General features: G+C 38.1%; 1 protein-coding gene across 1 annotated transcript in view; it reads left to right on the plus strand.

Moving 5' to 3' along the window:
• LOC124794984 (protein HBS1) overlaps positions 1-23,545 on the plus strand; it is a 188,613-nt gene that overhangs the window by 152,390 nt on the left and 12,678 nt on the right. Inside the window, exons 6-11 of the mRNA XM_047258727.1 lie at positions 1,616-1,766; positions 4,185-4,427; positions 4,725-4,954; positions 5,164-5,397; positions 5,666-5,839; positions 7,707-7,906. Of these exons, the coding sequence (XP_047114683.1) occupies positions 1,616-1,766; positions 4,185-4,427; positions 4,725-4,954; positions 5,164-5,397; positions 5,666-5,839; positions 7,707-7,906 (1,232 nt within the window). The remainder of the gene's footprint in view (positions 1-1,615; positions 1,767-4,184; positions 4,428-4,724; positions 4,955-5,163; positions 5,398-5,665; positions 5,840-7,706; positions 7,907-23,545) is intronic.

Raw genomic sequence — 23,545 nt, forward strand, 5'->3', positions numbered from 1 at the left:
CACCTTGGTACCGTCCGGGGTGTTTCCGCTCCTACGCGCTAGTTGCAGGGGGGAGGGATCTGGTACCGTGTGCCGCAGATTTTGAATCCGCACCAGATGGCATGGAGGTTGAAGACCCCTCGAGGTCTCTGCACCATAGCGCCATAAGCCGCGGCGGCGCACGCCTCCTGGCCCACGTAGTGTGAGGGCGCACCAGTGGAACACGTGGTCGTAGCGGCCAATAGTGGTGCCCCTGATCATATATTTAAGCGCCTGCCTCTTGCTCAGCCAGCTAGTCTAATCTTGTGTGTGTCTCTAGACTTATCGCCTTGCCTTAGACAGCGTCTTTACTTTCTTGTTTTGTGTATGAATGGAGGTGGTTTTCTTGTCGTTCTGTTGTTTCGATCTTATTGTTCTTCATTTGGGTCCTGCATTGGTCATGTCTGCCCTCTCCCATTTGTGTTGTCGTTTGCGGGACGCTCCGTGGGCCCCGCCGCGCTTTCCATCACGTCAACCCTGCGACCGTTCAGGTCGCAGTTACAACAGTGAGTACTTTCTTTAAGATTTCAAAAGGATAGGAAGATAGTATCAGGGTCATATGAATACCAATTTGTTGGAAGACTACTGTTGATCAATTCACCAAGAAGTTCAACAGGCAATTCATCAGTAAAAAAGCAGTATTAGATATTTAATATTTTTTTAATTGGTCTGCATAATCTTTTTTCAATGTTTTAATTCTGTTGTATTATCTGGGGGTGGATCTTAGTTTATGTAATGGGAATTACATTTTTTTCCTTTTGTTACCTAAATTTAAATAACACCTTTATATGGTACAGCTTTTAAAACTATTGGATAACTTAAACACGGCAATGTTGTACTAGGCGTGGCCCTATTTGGAGGGTGGTATGCCCTAAATATGTTCTAACTTTTGAACAAACTTACCCAGCTAGTTATAGGGGAACCTACATATTAACATGGACTTGAAACCATTGTGAGACTTAGTATCTTCACATTAAGCAACCAGTGCTAGAGTTGGAAGAAGTGGTAAATGACAAAAAAACATTGGACTGACTAGGGATAAAGCATCGGGCCTTTAGATTGTAGTCTAGCACTTGCTCACTGAGCCACCAATCCACATCATCCAAAAACAAAGGAAGGAAAATTGGGTAATGTCCTGTCAATGTCGAGCTCCTTAGAGATGGAGCACTAGCTCAGATTATGTCAAGGATGGGGAGGAAATTCAGCTGTGCCCTTCCAAAGGAACAATCCTGGCATCGACATGTAACGATTTATGTAAATCATGGAAAATCTAAATCTGGATGGAAGGATACAGGTTTGAACCCTCATCTTCCTGAATGCAAGTCCATTGTGTTAACCATTGCGCCACCTCACTCAGTACATCATGCAAAACTATGGGAACAGAATATTTATAGAATTTCAGTTGTGACTCCAAGAATGTAAACACCTAGAGCTGAGAATAATAAATTATTTCTAATGTCGGGAACACTACACCAATAGAGAGAGAAATCAGTGTGTTGCTTAATTTTTAATATTAATTACGCTATTTGTAAACTTCTTTTTTGCTTTTGTTGCCTATAATTTCATGAATTATGCAAATATTTTTTTGTGATGGTAGAAAACAGCGTGAGACTGAATGCAGATACTGGTGGTGGTACATCTCAATCTCAGTCCCCTGAGCCTGAAGCTTTACCACAACAGAATGGTGACCGTGAAGACACTGCAGACATAAAAAATCAAGCAGTAAAGGATGTAAACAAGACTACAAGGTATGCATAATTGCTTTGTAATGTTTTTGTATTAGTTTGATGGTATGCATAGTTCTTTCATGTATAAGGAGTTCCATTCTTTTATTTTTACATTGTTATATTGTATTTGTTCTATTGCATGCTTAAAATTTTCTCGCAAATTGACAGTATTTCATTATAATTTTTTAAGAAGAGTCATCATATATAACAATGAATCAGAAGATACAAAGTAACACTATCTTAGCATTGTACTTTAGCACACTCAAGTTTTGTTTTAATTACTGTTCCCAATCATGGTGACAGCTCATAACATTCTTGGCACGCATTTAGTATATGTCAGTAAAGTATCGGTCTCTGTTAGGCCCAACTGAAGAATGAGTCTCACAGTACCCACATGGCATTATCAAATATAAAGTGATCCGATTTCCATCTAATCTTTACAGCAGCGATGTCACGAATGTGTATTTAAAAAATCAGCAATGTTACATTATAAAAATGCATTTCATTGTTTTTTTCGTTATGTTCTCTATTTTATTATTTTTCTCCAAGAATAGTGATGTCAAAAATGAAAGTAATTTACATATCTTGAAATTTTTTATTTATTTTTTATTTTTTATTATTTTTTGTGCCATGTTGGAGTCTACCTCAAAAAATTAATTTTTGGGCAACTGAATTCTGAAGACTGGATTTAACTAAGAAATAAATTATTTATCTGTAATCACATTTTTAGTAATTTTTGTCCAAAGAACCACCAACTAAAACACAAGGAAAATCAGCAGATGATGTTATGGTATTTTAATTTTACATTAAAATAATGAAATTTTAATACAAATTGTATTAAAAATTGTCTATTTCTGTAAAATTAAAAACAATTACATTGAAATTTATTACTGAAAATTTTTAATCTTAGATAATTGAACTACTTTATATCTGTGCATGGTTTTCAATCACTTTTTGTAATTGTGGTTTTTATTGAAATTATCTGTTCGATTATTAGGTACAAAGTATGTGATGTCAACCTTGATAATACCTAATGAATGAGTAGGACAAGAGTATCCTAATTAAATTAATTGATGAACTACTGCTTCATAAATTGTTTAGAGTGCTGTGTTGACTGCCTCTACACATAGACTGTGCGTTGAACAGGCTGTGCCATGTGTTCATCTGCATAGCACATCACCAACAATCATCATTCCTCAAATTCATCCCCCCCCCCCCTCCCGTTCACTCCTCCTCCTCCTCCTCCTCCTCCTCCTCCTCCTCACTTTATTGACACTTGATACAGAATTGAGTAATTTATGCTACATAAACATTGTGTTTGCAGATTAAAAAAAAGGAAAAGAGACACATGAGCGCACAATTTCAGCTCCTACAAAGTAACAACAGTACTAATTTTCTGTACAGTTTTTTGTACATTAAAGATTTCTTTGTCCCACTATATGTTCTCTAAATTTTGTTTATTTCTGATTACTCCTCCATGTTGTCACAATTTTTTTCAAACATACGTATTGTGATCAGCTGCAATCTTTTCATTGTTTATGATTATTCACTTCGTAGAAATATTTATTGAATTTCACCCGAGGAGTTGCATATCTCTCAATATATTCCATAAAAATGTCTGACTGATAAAAAAAGGCAGAAACTTAATAATAGATTTAAAAATACAAATAACATGAAGTACAACTGATCACTCTTAGGTATAGTATAAGGGGTTTGCTCAGACCACACTCTCCATCTTCACTACCTCTTTCTACACTACCCTCTAGTCTTTCTGACCCCTTACCCCCATCTCCACCCATCTGCTTTTCTCCTCAAACCTCCAAGCAAGTTGGTATAGCACAATAGCTAAGACAAAAGAGTTGCACTTAAGAGAAATGGGGACCAAATCTCCATCTGGCCATCTAATTATTAGCTTTCATTAATAAATTTGGGCAAATGAGAGCGCGATTCTCTCAACAAGGCTGCAGCCAACTTTCTTCCTCACCTTGTCCATTTGAGCCAGTGCTTTTTCTCTAATGACCTAAACCTCAATATATGTTAAATGTCAGGCTACCTTTTATGATCTTTATCTTCCCCTTTGATTCTAATTCTACTTCATCCTCTACTTCCCCTTCTTCCCACTCTCTCCTAACTTCCAATATCCTCTCCTACCTCTGTTCCTCTTCCAGCACAAAATATCCACTTCGTCCTGCTCACAAGACCCATTCTTCCTTCCTCTCTGCCTTCTTTCCTCCTTCACCCATATCCCTCTCAACACAAACTGCTTGCCTTCAATAGCAGTCACCCTTTTCAATATAGAACTGTCCTCTACATCTCATCCACTTATCCATTCCTCTGATCTCCTCCTTTTTCCTGTCTTTTCACGTGAAATGTGGTAGCATTTCTTCTGATCAATTCATTTTGTAGGTAATCCACTGTTCAATTTATTCTTGCATTTAGGATTCGAGCAAAACTTGATGTTGTAGCTCAGTATCAGCAGGACCGTGGAAAAAGCAAGGAACAGCTGCATATGGTTGTGATTGGCCATGTTGATGCTGGAAAGAGCACACTTATGGGACATCTGCTCTATTCCCTTGGTCAAGTGAATAAGAAAACTATGCACAAATACGAACAGGAGACCAAGAAAATTGGAAAACAATCATTTTTGTATGCCTGGATATTAGATGAAACAGGTGAAGAAAGGTACATAGTCAGTTTCACTTCCTGTCTTTAAAAAAAATATTAATTTTTTTTTTACTTGAAAACTGAAGATGTAATTTTAGTTTTGTGAAACAGTACTACTACAACAAATGTCATCATGTTTAAGTGTAAAGTTTCAACAAGTAAGATGAAATTCGTGCCAACTATGTATTTTGTGTTTTCATTTTTTCTCATTTAATAGATCTCGAGGTCATCATGTTTAAGTGTAAAGTTTCAACAAGTAAGATGAAATTCGTGCCAACTATGTATTTTGTGTTTTCATTTTTTCTCATTTAATAGATCTCGAGGTATAACAATGGATGTTGGACAGTCTAAATTTGAGACACCAAACAGGGTCATCACTCTTTTAGATGCCCCTGGACATAAGGACTTCATACCAAATATGATTACTGGTGCTACACAAGCGGATGTTGCCTTGTTAGTGGTTGATGCAACAAGGGGAGAATTTGAGACGGGATTTGAAAGTGGAGGTCAAACAAGAGAACATGCGCTACTAGTTCGCTCCTTAGGTGATTATTTGTGATTAATTATGGGTCTTCTGTTACTGTGGTTCATACTTATTATCTGCATAATAGTTCTTTCCTATTTTTAAAGGAAAATTATCGTTAATTTTATTGTTGATTTTGTTTTTGTGGCTTATTAGTTTCTTAACAGTCAATTAAAAAATACAAAAGTAAAACAACTCCAACGGTGTATCAAAATGTTCTCTTTTTCTCAGGAGTTTCTCAGCTTTGTGTTGTAGTTAACAAATTGGATACTGTGGAATGGTCACAGGAGAGATTCCAGGAAATCACCGGAAAGCTTGGATCATTCCTCCGGCAAGCTGGTTTTCGTGAATCAGATGTAACATTTGTCCCCTGCAGTGGTCTGACAGGTGAAAATCTCGTTACTAAACCAAAAGAGGAAAAGCTAAACAAATGGTATAATGGACCATGTCTAGTGGAAGTTATAGGTATGTGAATTAATTTTGCTTTGCTTTAATCCTTTGTCCTGAAAACACAACTATAGAGTTTAGTTATATATTTTATGACATTTATTTTCATTTCATGTGAAAATCAGGCAGTGTAACAAAATACTTAATTTTATATATTAAGGAACTGTTTTTGTTATTTAGCCACAAGACAAACAGAAAAAATCTCAGGTTTGGATTCATTATTGTGTTTTTGCTTTGGTTTAATATTCTAATTGATGAACAATATTAGATTTTATCACCTTTACAGATAAATTCAAACCTCCAGAACGCCCTATTACAAAACCATTCAGGCTCTCTGTTAATGACATATTCAAAGGTACTGGCTCCGGTTTTTGTGTGTCAGGAAAAGTGGAAACAGGAGTGGTTCAAGTTGGCGATAAACTTTTAGTGCTGCCTCATAATGAAGCTGCGCAAGTAAAAGGTATGATATTCAAAATTCATTCCTTGGTATGGTCTAATTAGTGTGCAGTAAGAGTCTTTCCATCTTTGATGAGCACACTTTCAGCATTAAATTTGAAAACCACGTGAATTAATTTGGTGGGTTTCATACTGAAAGTTCATTTTCTATAGTGAGCTAGTGATATTGAACCTGGTGTTCCTTTAAAGATTTATGTAAAATACATCATTGAAACGCTGATACACCATCAATACTATGTTAACAATATACGTTACAGCTTCTCATTAAATGTTTCTATTTAAGGTATTTGTCAACAAAAGTCAGTTGTTGAAAATACAATGTAATTTGCTAGATAAAAAATCTACTCACCAAGCAGCAGCAGGAGAAAACACATCTAAAACAGATTACAGTTTGCAGGCTTTTGAAGTCAGTGGGTCCTTCTTCTGGCAGAAGGGTTGAAGAGGAATGAAGAGGACTGAAGGAAAAGAACTAGTGAGGGTTAGAAAAAGGGGTAGAGTTCAGTACACTGGGTCAGGGGAGACTTACTGGATGAGATGAGAAGGATTTTCATTAGTGTGCGAGTAATATTGAACTTGCCTGCCCAGCTAGCTGCGTGGTCTAACGTGCTGCTTCCTGAGCTTCCTGAGCGGCAGATTAGTGTCGAGGTCCAATGTGTCAGCCAGCCTGTGGGTGGTTTTTAAGGCGGTTTCCATTTACCTCAGTGATTGCAGGCTGGTTCCCCTTATTCCATCTCAGTTACACTATGTCGGTGATTGCTGCGCAAACACTGTCTCCATGTATGTGTACACCATAATTACTCTACCACGCAAACATTTGTGGTTACAGTTATCTGGTATGAGATGTTTCCAGGTGGGAGGGGGGGAGGGGGGGGGGGGGGGTCCACTGGGGGCCGAACTGCACAATAACCCTGGGTTCGGTGTCGGGCGGCGGTGGGTGGTTGGACTGCTATGACGTGTTGTGTGGTTGTGAGCCACTGAGGGCTATGGTGGGACGAAGCCTCTCCATCGTTTCTATGTCCCAAGCTTAATACACAGTACAGCAACATTGAACTTGGTGTTCATTATTCCTTTTCACCCTATCTGATAAGTGAGTGACTTTTCCGAACTGTAAATCTTTTCCTAAACCTCACTAGTCCTTTTCCTTCATAGCTCTTCCTTTCCCTTCAACCCTGCTGCCAGAAGAAGGAGGCACTGGCTCTGTAAGCTGTTAAGATAATATACAAAAAACTATTGGCACAGTGCTTCAGTCATTTTTATTTTTAAAACCACTATGTATTTGAGTGATGAGGAATGGCATCATCATCATCATCATCATCATCATCATCATCCATGTCAATTATGATACAAACACAGAACAAACTATGTACTTGACATACACTGTAATAATCTGCATATGTTGTTGTTACAGGTTAATTAAAATTTACTGTTTATAGCAATGTTATGAGAAATGTGCTCCAGATTTATACACAGACAATGTATACTCAGTTACTAAGTGAAAATACCTCTGCTTTCTTCACTGTCAGCTTTGGCTTCATTGAACTCTGTGTTATGAGGAAACTATCGTGTTCCAAATTTGCAAGTACCCTTTTAATGAATAATTGCACTAGCATTTACATTTTATGACATTTTCATCCATTATACTATAATACTGACTCTTTTTTTTCCTGTAACAGGAAGTAATGAGAATGTAACAGCTAGGAGACAGACTTTTAAAAAAGCATTATCATGTACAGATATGTTATTATGTAAGCCTCACTGAAAAATTTGCCCACAAAGGCTTATTTTGTAAACTGTAATACAAATTGTATGTCTAACTTGATTAAAGTAAATATTTTCTTTTTCAGTTATGTTTGTTATTCATTTGGTTTCAGCATTGACAATTGATGATGCTGCTGTACAGACTGCTTATGCTGGGGACAATGTCAGTGTCACTCTTCAGGGAGTAGAGATGCAAAATGTGTCTATTGGTGATATACTGTCTGATCCGGTTAATGTTGTTCCAGTCACATCGAGATTTGAAGCTCGAATAGTTGTTTTCAATATCAAAGTCCCCATTACCAAAGGCTGCTCTGTAAGTAGTAAATATCTTTCCAAAGTAGTTTGTTATGTTTAGGCACTATTGTTATGAATACACTTGTAAAAGATTTGTCTGAACATCTATACAACAGAACTGAAAGACAGCTACTATGGTGCTCACAGAAAAATCTTTTTGACTCTGTGCAACACATTACAGGTTGTTCCATAAAAAGTTGGAAAACTGTCAGATGTTCATAATGTGCAGCTATAATATTTCATTGCAGAAGTTTCTGACCATATTTACATGGGCAGCTGGAAAAGGTGCAGTACACGTGTTACTTGAGTGCATGTGCTTTCACTGGAAGTCAGTAGGCTGCTCCAAGCAACTTCCACAGAGAAAACTTGTCTCTTCAATGTCACACCGATTTTTCAAGTTTGTTGAACTATGAGAAAAATGTTGATTACAAGGAGGGCCTATCTGATATTGGAAGGGCAAGCCTTCATGACAAATGGCTCTTGGAACAACCTACTGATAATTCAGACCATACACTTCTTCTGTAATACATGTGCTGCAGATTGTGAGTACATTATTTATTCATTCATTCATTCAGTATAGTTCAGTTTTTTAAACTAAGTAGTGGACTTTAATTATAAAGTTTTAACTTGTATAACTAGTCAATATTAAGTTTTTAGTGTCATGTGGTTTTGTTCTACGCTAAATCTTGTGAGTTGGCCATGCATTTGTCACCAGTAGCTTAAATAGAGAAACAAAGTGTTCTTTTGTGAGTTTCCATCTTATAATGGATGGAAGCCTCTGTACTGTAATATTGTGACAGCAATTTACAGACATCTAGCAGTTTTCCAAAAGTATTGTTTATAATCTTCAACTGAGAAAGTCTTGAGTTCACATCAAGCAACTATTTAGAGAGTAAATGGTGCAGTATATCTGAAGGTTGTGCAATTTATGTGAGAGAAGAGAGAGGTTATTGGGCTCACTGGTATTTTTATTAAGTTGGAGAAGCAACAGTGTTACTCATGACTTTGCACTTTATTATTATATTGTTGTGAATAATGTCAAATGTAAAACAAAAGAATTCATTTTATTCAATGTGAATTGGACTGTATTCCTAGGGATACATATCATAAACATTTAAAAATGGCAATAAGATTTTCTTAACTTTGTTGGGACTGCTAACTGTCACTACCATTGGTGTACACCCCCACATTTGGGAAGTAGCTGTGTTTGACTTCTGTTCTTGCAAATAACAGATAGAACTATGTCTCATATCTACTCAATCACGTTTACATTAACAGATACCGATATAAGAAAACTGTAAGGTTTAGAATTTTTGTAGATAGGCGGTGTTTTGTCTTGTCGGATGGATGGTGTGACATGACCTAAGTCTGTGACATGACCTAGGTCTGTGACATGACCTAAGTCTATCTGGCTCGACAACAAGTCTACAATGAGACAAGACTGCAAGTTTCAACTGACCTAATTTTGTTGCTACTCATGTTCCATCACAGTTAATTGATTTTCTCAACTCCATCCACTTACCACAAATGAGGCAGAGAGATTTTGTCAGAAGTGTTTCCCAGTGCTGCTGAGAAGCAGTATGCAGAAGTGTAATATTTCACCTATGAAAAAGACAGCTCTCCTTAACTGTGAGTAAGGCTTGATATAGTGTGATATTATGCTAAGTACAAGTATACTTTTACCATGGTAATTCTTAGAGAAAGTTACATTTATTTGAAATATCATAGGACTGACAAGGGCTCCACTACCCATATGGTAAGGAAAACTTTTAGATGTTTGATAGCTTGTCCTTTAAAAGAAAAGGTGTTTAATAGATTGAGACAATATAGTTTACCAAAAATGCATTCCTATACAACCTACTGTTAGCAATTTTGGGGTGCCCACCTATTATTTGACCAAATACTTGTCATCTGTTCTTAATCACATTGTAGGCAAGTGTCCATATCACATACACACTTTCGATGTTTTATCAGCAGACTTTCATTATTCCACCCAAAATGTTTGGACTTATTAACCAGTTTTAGTATTATCCAACTTATCACAAAACTTCTATGATGAAGTCATTACATCCCTTTGACAACAGGTTTAGCTAACAAAACAGTGCTGTTCATGCACATCCTCTGCTGTATGGTATAACCCCGCTTTTATGTTCTCAGAATTATCATTTTCTTGCCTTTTACGACATTTTTTATCATCCCAATCAAATTTCCTATGACCACAATGCTAATTTGCTCCCGGTTTTGTGTCAACATATGTACAATTTTCCCGTGATTGTTGTGATCATCATGACACCTTTCTCGAACCATTTTTAGCACATTTTGGCATTTGGCCACTTATAACACTAGTTGACACCGTCATTTACTTTATGTTGCTCAGATGCATTTAGTTTAAACACAGCACCAGTTACATATTTTTTTCATGCTCAGAAAAAGTGTTTGGAGAACTCATTCTCATTGCCATGTGCAGTATTTACATATGTATTTTTTGTGATTTTACACAAACAAACAATATGAGTGATAGTTTGCGTGTGTAGTTTTCGATTAACTGAGGAGGCACAGTACCTGATAACCTCAAAAAGGTGACTACAGTGCAAGAGATGCAGAACAACAGAAGATTCAGACATCACACAAAATACTTATGTACATATTTGTACTTGACAATGAGACCTTTTTATGGAGGCCTCTGAGGAGGGGCACTTGAAAGGGCAGTTTGAAAACCCGTAGATAAATGACGGCAGTCGATGAGTACTGCATTGCATGCCTTAAACTTACAGTTTCTCTAGAGCTGACTATATAACTACAAATGACAGTCTCATTAAAATCAAAACATTTATTAAAGTCACCATGCATATAATTTAACTAGTGTAAAGAGTCTAATGGGAATTATATAAATCCATTAATTATCAAATAGACACAGGGTTCAGACAGTAGAGTCAAATGATTATTTTAACACCAATTCCAATCCAAGAGGGATGTGACCACTTTGACAACTAGTAGAGTTAAATGATCACTTAGGCGCAAAGTCTCAAACAAATATTTGTCGATGGTGAGAGCTGGATGGCCAATCAACATTTTTTCAGTGACCAAGGCTTGGCTGCTTGCTGCACTCAGAGGAACTTGCAGGGGTGGAGTGTAACTGAAACTGGCTCCACAACCAGAACAAACTAGCATGGACCTGTGCAGCCTTCTAAATACTAGCTGTGTGTAAATTTACATGTCTCACTTACTTTTGGACTTTTGATTGGCATAGGAAAATAGTGCAGGGACTTCGTAAAGCTAACCCATAAACATGTTGTTATTTACCTATTGTTGATATCTGCCAGTTAGGCAACCTGGCAGACCTGGCTGGGTTTCCGGGGGGGGGGGGGGGGGGGGCTGAGCCCCAGGATATAGCACATAGTGTTTTGAGATTTATTGATGACATTATGACATTTATAGTTTGGCCCTTGAGTCAGGAGAGTCTCTGTAGGTTTCTACAATATCTTAACTTGATGTGTCATAACATAAAATTTCCTATTGAGATAAAAAAAAGACTTTTTTGCTCCTTTTAGAGTCTTTAATGCAACACAAGAATAATGATACACTTGAACATTTAGTGTATCAAAAGCCCACTCATACGAAACTTCGTGGCAGATTAAAACTGTGTGCCAGAACAAGACTAAGACTCAAGCTCAGGGCCTTTAGCTTTTGTAGGCATGTGTCCTACTGACTGAGCTACCCATGCACAACTCACGGCCTGTCCTCACAGATTTACGTCTGCCAGTACCTCGTCTCCAACATTCCAAACTTCACATAAGTTGTCCTGTGAAACTTACAAGGCTAGCACTCCTGGAAGAAAGGATATTGCAGAGACATGGCGTAGCCACAGCCTAGGGATGGATTCACTGCAGGTGAAAATTTCATTCTGGAAACATCCCCCAGGCAGTGGCTAAGCTATCTCTCTGCAGTATCCTCTCTCCAGGAGTATTAGTTTCATAGGAGAACTTTGTGAAGTCTGGAGGTAGGAGGCAAGATACTGGTGAAAGTAAGGCTGTGAGGACAGGTCATGAGTCATGGTTTGGTTACTCAGCTGGGAGAGCACGTGTGCAAAAGGCAAAAGTCCTAAGTTGGAGTCTTGATCTGACACACAGTTTTAAACTGTCAGGAACTTTCATATCAGCACACACTCTGCTGCAGGGCGAAAATTCCATCCTGGCCCACTCATACAATTTTTTATTTGCAGGCTACTAGCTGTCACTGCCCAGTGTAGACTTTATGTGTTATTAAGACATTGATTGATAGAGCTCATGCCATTTCAGGTACAGATAAACCTGCAGCCCGAATTGGTACATCTCCAAACTGTGTTAGTGGGACACAAATATAACCCTTGTTAATGCAGAGGGCACTAGAGATGCATAATCAGCAAAACAGGGGAAGGAGTACAGCTTTAATTTGAAAACTTGCATGCTGTACATTAGAAAAGTTTTAATTATAATAGATAGAGCACTGAGGAGACACCAAATTAAAGGATGTCAACAATGTAGGAAAAGACAGATTGATACTTACCGTAAAGAAGACACTTTACGTTGCAGATAGGCACAATTAAGGCACTTACATAAAGCTTTTGCCCACAGCCTTCATCACCAAAAGTGAAACACACACTGTTCATACTCACAAGCAAGCACACGTCATGCATACATGAATGCCAACTTCTCAATCTCTGGTTAGAGGTGCAAGAGGTGTGCTTGTTTGTGTGTATGAAAGATGTGCGTGTCTCTTTTGCTGATGAATGCTGTGGTCAACCTAGCTTCTACCATACATTTTTATTGTTTTTCATTGTTGAGTGTCCTTTCTGCCAACTAGAGTGTAGCTGTTAACCTTGTGTGGCATTAGATTTCCTTAAGTTTCTTATAGTAAGTCACATATTAGGTAGATGGATAGGTACTGTGTCCATTGTATGTGGATGCAGGAGGAGTTGACCACAGTCCAAACACAGCTGGAAGCTTTGTTGGCCACAGTCAACAGGCTCCAGAGTGCTACCTTGAGGTGTGGTGGGGATGGGGTGCCTGGCGCAGCCTCTGCTGAGCCGGCTGGCCCAGTGTGCTATCTCATGCTGAGGGAGGTGGGGGGGGGGGGGGGGGGAGGGGGCTGAGCCGGATCAGAATGCACCTTCTGCCAGCAGGATAGTGGCCCCTCCTCCAGCAAGGTCCAGACAGGCAAGTGGGAATAGGGGTTTGTTAGTTCCTGGCAGCTCCAATGTTATGCGGGTCATGGAGCTCCTCAGGAACATAGCGGCTAGGATGAGGAAGAAGTCCACCGGTCACTCACTGTGCTTGCCGGAGGGCCTTGTCTGGGATGCGGAAGAAGCTCTTCTGGCAGCTATCGAGCTTGTGTGGTGCAGCCAGCTACAGATTGTTGCACATGTCGGCACCAATGATGCCAGTTGTCTGGGTTCTGAGGAAATCCTTGGGTCCTTTTGATGGCTGCCTACATTGGTGAAGGCAGCCTCAATCTCTTGAGGAGTGGAAGGCAAGCTGATGATTTGCAGCATTTTACTCAGGGTGGACCGGGGTCCTCTGGTTTGGAGTCGAATGTAGAATCTAAATCAGAGGCTATGTCGACTCTGTGATGAAAATGGTTGTAGATTCCTCAACCTACACTATGGCGTAGACGGTTGTAGGACACCTCTCGATATATCAGGGGTGCACTACACACAGGAAGCAGCTACATGGGTAGCATGCACATGGTTTTTTTTTTAGATTAGGTTCCTCCCCATGGGAAACAAACCGTTGGCCTGAAAAATTACCAGTTCATGACACTGATGTGGTGTGCCAACTGTAAAAATTGTTAGTTCGCCTAAACAGGTCATTCCAAAGGATTTAAATATGCTAAATCTCATCTTAGTAAATTGTCGAAGTGTCTGTAGCGAGATCCCCAAGTTACTCTCTGAAGTAAACAGTAGTAATTCCAATATTGTATTAGGTACCGAAAGCTGGTTGAAACCAGACATAAATAGCAGTGAAATTTTGAACTGGAATTGGACAATGTTTAGGAAGGATAGGACTGATGCTATGTGAGGTGGTGTGTTAATTGCAGTTAAAAGCTGTTTCAACGCAGTTGAGATCGATACTGGGTTGGACTGTGAAATAGTCTGGATAAAGCTGTCAGTCAGACAAGGAGTGACCATTGTATTGGGATGTTTTTATAGAGCACCAGCATCCGCAACAAACATCGCAGAATATTTCAGGGACAGTCTTGAGTACATAGGAAATAAATATCCCAATTATCCATTAGTTGTAGGTGGAGACTTTAATCTGATGTCCATTGGCTGGGAAAATTACACGTTTATCACAGGGGGCAGAAGCAAAGACTCGTGTGAAGAAGTTATTCTAGGAGCACTCTCAACATACAAACTTGAGCAATTGGTTAGAAAACCAACTCGAGATGGGAACATATAAGATATCTTGGTGACAAACAGACCTGATCTTTTTGAGGAAGTTAATCTAGAAGAAGATATTAGTGACCATAATGTCATTGTGGCTTCTATGTCAGGGAAGTTGGGGAAAAAAAAAAAAAAAAAAGCATATAGTGAGCATCTTTGGTCAGAATTTAAAGGTATTGTCCACCACGTGCCAGAGAAATATGTGCCTAGCATACATATAGAGGAGAGAAAGGATCCACCTTGGTTCAACAAACATATTAGGAAGGTGCTGAGAAAGTAGAGAATTTTGCACAGTCGTTTTAAACGTAGTCACTGCCTTGTTGACAAACAGAAATTATGTGAAATGAAAGCAGCTGTCAAAAGGTGAATGAGAGATTCTTTTAATGAATTTGAAAGCAATATTTTATCTGCAGATTCTAAAAATAACCCCAAAAAATTTTGGTTGTACATAAAATCTATGAACGCTACAGATAATTCAATACCTTCTCTTGCTGACAGTACGGGTAATGTAGTGGATGTTAATAAACAGAAGGCCGAAATTCTAAACCTAGCTTTCAAAAATTCATTTACGGTGGAGGACTGCAATACCATTCCCCCTTTTAGTTATCGAACAAATGCAGGGATGGTTGGCATAGTGTTTTGTGTATCTAGGATTGTAAAACAGTTAAGATCCTCAGACACCAGGAAGGCATCTGGCCCAGACGGTATCCCTGTAAGATTTTATGCTGACTATGCTACAAATATAGCACCATTCTTATCCATCATCTATCAGAGATCATTGGAACAGCGGAAAGTTCCACAGGACTGGAAGAAGGCCCAGGTCAGAGCAATCTATAAAAAGGGTAGAAAATTGGATGCACATAATTACCGGTTAATTTCACTGACATCGATTTGTTGTAGAATCCTGGAACATATTTTGTGTTCAGACATAATGAACTTTCTAGACTCTGAGAAGCTCATCTGCAGAAACTAGCACGGGTTTAGGAAACAGCGGTCGATCGAGACACAGCTGGCCCACTTTGTGCATGATATACAACAGGCTTTAGATACCAACTCCCAGGTTGATGCCATATTCCTTGACTTTCGAGAGGTGTTCAACTCAGTTCCGCACTGCCGCTTGCTCCTTAAAGTGCGCGTTTACAGTCTATCCAATGACATATGCGGTTGGATAAAAAGTTTTCTAACAGACAGAGAGCAGTATGCCGTCCTGAATGGGGAGACTTCAACAGAACCAAAGGTAACATCAGGTGTGCCCCAGGGCAGCACAATAGGTCCACTGCTTTTTATGATTTACATAAATGGTCTGGTTGATGGTATTGACAGCGGCATTAGACTGTTTCCCGATGATGCTGTAGTTTACAGGAAAGTAATATCACATGAAAGTTGTGAACAAATCAATGAGGATTTGCAAAAAATAAATGCATGGTGTAATGAGTGGCAGTTATCTCTCAGTATTAGTAAGTGTAACATACTGTGTATAACAAAGTGAAAACCCCCATTAATGTGAGAGTACAAAATAAATGCGCAGTCTTTGGAAGTGGTAACATCCGTCAAGTATCTGGGTGTGACTATTCAAAATGATCTCAAATGGAACAATCAGATTACAAAAGTAACGGGTAAGGCGAACTCTAGATTGCGGTTTATTGGTATAATCTTGAAGCGATGCAGTCCTTCAACAAAAGAAATTGCTTAGAATAGTTTAGTTTGTCCAGTCTTAGAGTATTGTTCACCTGTGTGGGACTCTTACCAGTTGGGTCTGATTCAAGAGATTGAGACGGTCCAAAGAAGAGCATAAAGATTTGTGACTGGTACATTTAGCCATTGTGAGAGACGTTCAGAGAGTCATTTTTTCCTCGCGCAATCCACAAGTGGAACAGATCGGGGAGAAGTATGACTTTGTCGCGAATAGTGCCTTCTGCCACACACCATTTGGTGAAGAGCGAAGTATATGTGTAGATATGTAGATGTAGTTGTAGATGTAGATGTAGAAGTTGAAGTTGTGAGGCCTCTACTTAGTAAACAATTCACACTGTTCAGAAACACATTGTGAAGCATCAGGGTCATACTTGCTTCCTTCAAATCAACAAATACATTATTACAGAACATCGCAGGTCATTCAAAGGACTTCAATAAAAAGAAGATTATAGAGATTATAGCTCGTACATCCAACTTTTGAGAGTCTATCACTCAGTGTCGGCTGAAATTTGACAGAGGACCTCACAGTTAGACAGTCATTTCGAGTTGGGTAGAACATGAAATCCTATAATTAGTCCTTTGCTTTCCATAAGCAGACACAAGGTGGCTCCATGCATTCACATTTAAATTGCCATCACCTGGGGAGTGAGCACGCTACAGAGAGTTGCGTGGTCTCTTTGTGGAAACAAAAAGGCCACTGATCAACAGGTAGGGTATATGTTAAAACAAAAAGTTCACTTTCATTCAGATATATTTCCAAAACATTATAGAAAAAACTATTCAGTGTATGATATTTTTTGCAACACTCACCAGGGTGGAGAGCTGGGTTTCATGTGCAGTAATACACAGTTTCATGACTGCCACTTTTCTTTTTTCTCTCTGAACACACTGCACAATCTGTATGATTGTTCCCATGAAGCTTGTTAATAATCTACAACTGTCCATTGAAGTGTTCCTAGTCATCAGAAGTTGAACAACATACTTGTTTTGCCCTGGATTTCTTTCTTCACCAACTAAGTCTCTTATAACACTTTTAAAGAATACTTTATGAGGTGGCATTTTCAAGTTGTTTTTCGTGCTGTGATTCTTGTATAGCAGATAGCTAGGATTGTACATTTTGAATAACACATGACGCTTGAATGATCCTGTAGATCTATCAGCAGCCAAATACCTATATGATCGATAAATTTCGAGAAACTTGCAAGACAAGTTATCCAACACATTATTCAACAACCAGAAATACAGCTTTTCCGACCACTGCAGACTTCTCATTATAAAACCATAACTGGACATAAAACGGTCACATCGAACAGCTCCGCCCATCTTCAAAGTATAATTAATAATCACATTTGGTTTTATTATTTCTTCCCTTTCCTTTCTGTTTCTCCTTTCTGTAAGTGACACTGAGTTATTTGCATTTGTTGAAAGTGTGAAAACAGTTCATTTATCTTGCCATACCAGAACCATCACTTTGTTGTTGTAGAAGCATTTTATTTCTTGCTGCTTCAGGTGCAGAACTCCTTTCTTGATTACTGATGGAAGGCTTTGCAATTGGCTTGGATCATTCCTGTGAGTTAGAAACTGTAAAAACTGAGTCTTACTGTGATTTAGCATCAAATTATTTTCCACAAGCCATGAACTTATTTCATGAACTACATTATTTGATATTGTTTCAATATTACACACAAGATCCTTCACTACCAAGCTGGTGTCATCAGCAAACAGAAATATTTTTGAATCACCTGTAATACTAGAAGGCATATCATTTATATAAATAAGAGACAGCAGTGGCCCCAGCACCGATCTTTGGGGAACGCCCCACTTAACAGTGCCCCTTTGGGACTGAACATCACTACCACTCTCAATATTGTGGAGAATTAACTTCTGCTTTCTGTTCTTAAAGTAAGAGGTGAACCATTTGTAAGCTACTCCCCTTACTCCATAATGGTCCAACTTCTGCAGTAATATTTTGTGGTCAACACAGTCAAAAGCCTTCGTTAAATCAAAGAAAACACCTAGCGTTCGCAACCTTTTATTTAATCCATCCAAAACCTCACTGAGAAAAGAGAATATAACATTTTCACTTGTTAAACCATTTCTAAAACCAAATTGTACATTTGACAGCAAATTATGTGAATTTAAATGCTCCAGTAACATTTTATATACAACTTTCTCGATAACTTTAGCAAACACCGATGGCATAGAAATAGGTCTAAAATTGTCAACATTATCCCTGTCTCCCTTTTTATAAAGTGGCTTCACTACCAAGTACTTTAATCAGTCAGGAAACCGACCACTCTGAAAGGAAAATTTATAGATATGGCTAAATACTGGGCTAACATACATAGAACAATATTTCAGTATTCTGCTAGATACCCTGTCATATCCATGAGAGTTCTTGGTCTTTAGTGATTTGATTATTAACTCAATCTCCCTCTTGTCAGTATCATGGAGGAGCATTTCAGGTAACAGTCTCAGAACACTTTTTTCTAAGAGCGCTATATGATTCCCTGTTGGGACTAGGTTTCTATTTAGTTCACCTGCTATATTCAGAAAGTGATTATTAAATACTGTACATATATGCGACTTATCAGTAACAAGGACATTCCCACTACATACTGATTCTATATCCTCGACCTGTCACTGCAGACCAGCCACTTCCTTTACGACTGACCATATGGTTTTAATTTTATCCTGAGACTTAGCTATTCTATCTGCATGCCACATACTTTTTGCCTTCCTAATAACATTTCTAAGCACCTTACAATACTGTTTGTAATTAGCTGCTGCATTTAGATTTTGCCTGTTTCTAATGTTTTGATATAATTGCCACTTTGTTCTACAAGATATTCTTATCCCTCTAGTCAGCCACCCAGGCTGCCTGTTTGTGCTAGTACCCTGTTTTGAACGTTCTAACGGAAAGCAACTTTCAAAGAGCACGAGAAAAGTCTTGAGGAAAGCATTATATTTATCATCTACTGTATCTCCATTTTGTTGATTTTTGAGGATTGTACATTTTGAATAACACACAATCCTTGAATGATCCCATAGATTCATCAGAAGCTAAATACCTATATGAGCAATAAATTTTGAGAAACTTGCTAGACAAGTTATCCAACACATTATTCACTTTACTCAGACATGACTGAACTTGAGTGTTGAGATTTGTGGCACACTCTGCATTAGAAACAAGAAGTGCTCAAAAAACTTGCATAAATTGTCTAAGAGTAAAACAGTTTGAAAAGAAGTTAGGTGATTGTAAACATTCTCCTGAAAAAATACCTGCAAGTTCTTACAGTTTTGTAATGCCATGTTCAATAGCACACCATGGAAGCATTTCATCTCTTCCTTGGTAACATTTCTCCAGTCCCACCACAGAGAATGTTGTGGAAGTGGTGACACTATGTATTTTTGCTGTACATACCTGTTCATTTGGTCTGCTATTTGTTGAAATAGGTTGTCTGTAAAAATTAACTGAAAGAAACACATTTTCACAGTTTTCATTGTCATCTTCAGTAGAATTTTTAGAAATGAACCACTCTCATCATCAAAAGCACTCTCACTACCGCTGTCTCTTAAAGATTCCTCTAAAAGCTGTAAAATCGCTTTCTTAGAAAGAACTGAACATGAGAAATGAGCCACTGCACGCGCGCGACCTTGAATATAGTAATTCCAACATTCCCTTCAACACAGCTGCAACAGTTTGACAATGAGTTAACACAGGTTCTCCTAGATGGCAGCACTAAGCACCATTGATGCCTAGTACTGTCAGAATTGAGACCTGGGCATGTGAGAGCCATGAAAAATCATGATGAATGAGGCTCGACATTGGAGCAGAAAACAAAATTTGCTATGTGGAGCGCCACTCGACATTGGAATGGAAAGGGTTATGAAGCTATTTTTTTATGCAATCAGTGTCTTTTTGCTAGTTCAGTGAGCAAGGAAGATTGTTCTGATATAAATAAGTGAACCTTCCCCATGGAGGGCACTCGGAATGACTGAACAGTTTATGAAGTAACCCATAACTTGTGATTACACAACACATGCACCAGTGGGGGCTCCAGTTGAGGATCTCAGCATAATTTCACCTGTGAGGGAATACTAAGCTAAACATGGTCAGAATCTGGACAGTTGAATGAAAATGAGACAGAGAAAAATAAATGAGAAAACTGTTTATTATTTCAAAAGTAATCACCATAACTGTTATTCATTTATCCTACTGTGAGACTAGATGGTAAATGCCTTTATGGGGAAATGTTCGCAATTGCCGTAGGAAACTGATTGTGCCCAGGCCTGAACCTCTTCAAGTGAAGCAAATCAGTAGCCACAAATGTCTTTGTTCAGAGCTCCAAATGTATGGAAATCACATGGGGAAGATCAGGACTGTATAGAGGATATGTAAGGGCTTCCCAGCAAAACTTCTGCAGTTTACTTGAAACAACCTTGGCAGCATGTGGATAGGCAACATGGTTCCGTAGGCAGTCTCAGATATTTTTCCATGAAGGCATTTACTGCCTTGTCTCACGTGGAACGCATGAATTAACAGTTATTGCAGTTATTTTTGAAATAATAAATGGTTTTCTTACTTACTTTCCATCTGTCTCATTTTCAGTTGATTGTCCCTTACATTTGAGTTAGAAACAGTATATGAGTTGTGATCAAAAAGTAACAGGAACTTTTTAATATTGCGAGCTTCATACATCCAATTTTCAGTTTTTTACCTATCTTGTTGGTACACTTTTTCCTGATGTATGTTTGCATTTTCAGCTGTTATATTGTTATATTGTTGACAGTTGAAAAAGACATATGTGTTTTCGAGCATTCACCGAATTTTTGCTTTCTAAAACAATGGATCAAAGAATTTTCCTTAAATTTTGCTTGAAAAATGGAATAAAGTGCAACACTACATTCGAAATTTTGACAGGGGTTTTTGGGCAAATCTGCTATGAGTAACACATGAGTTTACAAGTGGTGTAACTGCTTTTCCTCATCTTTATTAATGATCTTCCTCTTTGTTCTGAGACAAACAGCAAATTTACTGTGTTTGCTGATGATACCACGATTCTAATTGACAATTTGATAGATCACGATCTTGAACAAACTACAAATACTGTTTTTAATGACATCTTAAATTGGTTCTCCTCAAATGGTCTGTCACTCAATGCAGATAAAACTCATTATATGAGGTTCCATACATCACAAAGTAATCTCGATGAAATTAACATAAAATGTAGAGATCAACCAATACAGAAAGTTGAAGATACAAAATTCCTGGGTGCTTACATAGACAGCAAATGTAATTGGTCAGTTCACATTCTTCATCTATGTAAAAAACTTAGCTTGGCAACATTTGCATTACGGGTAATTTCTTCAGTGGCTGAAGTTGACACCATTAAGGTTGCCTACTTTGGCTACTTCCACTCATTGATGTCATATGCTATCATATTCTGGGGGAACCAACCACTTGCAAAAAAAGTTTCACCATCCAAAAAAACCAATCAGAATAATGTGTGGGGTCCATCAAAGACACTCTTGCAGGCACTTGTTTTGGAAGATAGGTATCCTAACAACTGCCTCACAGTATATTTTTTCCTTGCTGACCTTTGCGTGCAAAAATTATTCTATCTACCAAGACAACAGTAAATTCCATGGCTATAACACCAGAATCAAAAACAATCTACATTTCGAAATGAAATGTCTCACTCTGGTACAAAAAGGGGTTTACTACTCCAACATTAAGCTGTTCAATGCTCTACCACTGCATATCAAATGTGTTCATACAGAACTGCCAAAATTTAAACAAGTTCTCAAAGATTACCTGACAGAGAAATCTTTTTATACTGTGGATGAATATCTGAAAGAAAATGTATACCCTCACTAAACTTATTGTGTCTGGAAGTAGTTCAATTGATTTTATTGTGCATTTGAGCATTAGCACACTTTTTGTAACAACAAATTGGCTGTACCTGTATTTACTCTTGTAGGACTAATATCTGATTTAACTTTGTGCTCTTATCTTTAACTTTTATTTGAAACTCCTTTTTCTGTTAAATGGTTGTTATGTTATCTAGCTGACATTGTATCTATTACTGCATTTATAGTATGTCTTACTTAAACTATGTACAATTTGGCATTGAATTGCCCTTGTATTTATTGGAAGTTAAAATTGAAACCTGTACAATTTGACACGTTCCATATCCTTGTGATTGACTCACTAACTGGATCTACGGAACATGAAATAAATAAATAAAATGGCCATAATTGTGGTAAAGTCACTTGTAGAAATTGTGTCATCAAATGCTCCCACTCACACCTCAGGGCTTGTATGTGATTTTTTTTTGGCTAAAATCAAACCTTTTATGTTGGTTCAGCCACCTTATTCACCGGACATGGCCCCTTGTGACTGTTTCTATTTTTGAAGCTGAAGGGAACCATGAAAGGACATAATTTTGCCACCATTGATGAGATAAAAATGGAATCGCTGAAGGAGCTGAACACCACAATGAAAAGCGAGTTCGAGAAGTGCATCCGAGACTGGAAAAAGTGATGGCATAAGGATGTTACAACAGAGGTGGATTACTTCGAAGGAGACAAAAGTTGATATTGATGAATAAGTAAAGATCTTTTAAGAAAAACAAAAATTCCTGTTACTTTTTGAGCACATCTTGTATATATCTTGAGGCAGCATAATACACAGCATGCCGATTACCCCGACTATACTCGTCCAGTACTTACGAATGAGAGCACTTAATGACTGCCAACAAAATGTGTACATAATTTCAAACTTTCATGAAACTTTGTCTCACTGGCATCCCCCACAAAGTGATGAAAGCAAAAAAAGTTCATCGCTTACTACATTTTCACTGTTGATGTAGTAAAATTGCAGGATCAGGTGTGACGCTGTAATTTATTGATTCTTTACTATTGCCTCTAGATGGAACACTGTTGCAGGCAGCATCCATACGCATATACTTTGTATGACACACAGTTCAGGATATATGACATCATAAATCTTGAGATGTGTGAAAAACTAGCTTTTGCTTAATGCGGAGTGTAAATTACTTGGGCTGTACTCATCCATTGTTTGATAATGAGAGCACTTAGTCATGTCCAAAAAAGTTTAAACATAATTTCAAACCTTTTGTAACCTCTCTCTCTCTTAAATGCTTAATCTGAGGTATTTAACACATTAACTCATTTGTAATTAGATTTTTGAAGCTTTTTTACATGTGAGAGCTTGATTCTTTAAGGAATTTGGGGTATGGTGTTTACTAGTGTGAAATAAAGTGAAAAAAAAAGAGATATCATAGGTGTTAAATATGACTCCCATTGGTCACATGGACAATGTCCAAGTGATATTCCATTTCATGCCACACATTCTGAAGCACACATGGAGCCAACAACACAAGTGCATTAAAAATGCACATTTTGAGCTCTGAAATTGCATTTAGCAAAGGAGGCACATACACAAGGTCTTTCCTGAAACCCCAGCACAAAGAAATCATTGGGCATCAGCTCCAGAAATCTAGTTGGCCAAGAGCA

Source organism: Schistocerca piceifrons, chromosome 4 (genome assembly GCF_021461385.2).
Source record: "Schistocerca piceifrons isolate TAMUIC-IGC-003096 chromosome 4, iqSchPice1.1, whole genome shotgun sequence".
Taxonomy (NCBI): domain Eukaryota; kingdom Metazoa; phylum Arthropoda; class Insecta; order Orthoptera; family Acrididae; genus Schistocerca; species Schistocerca piceifrons.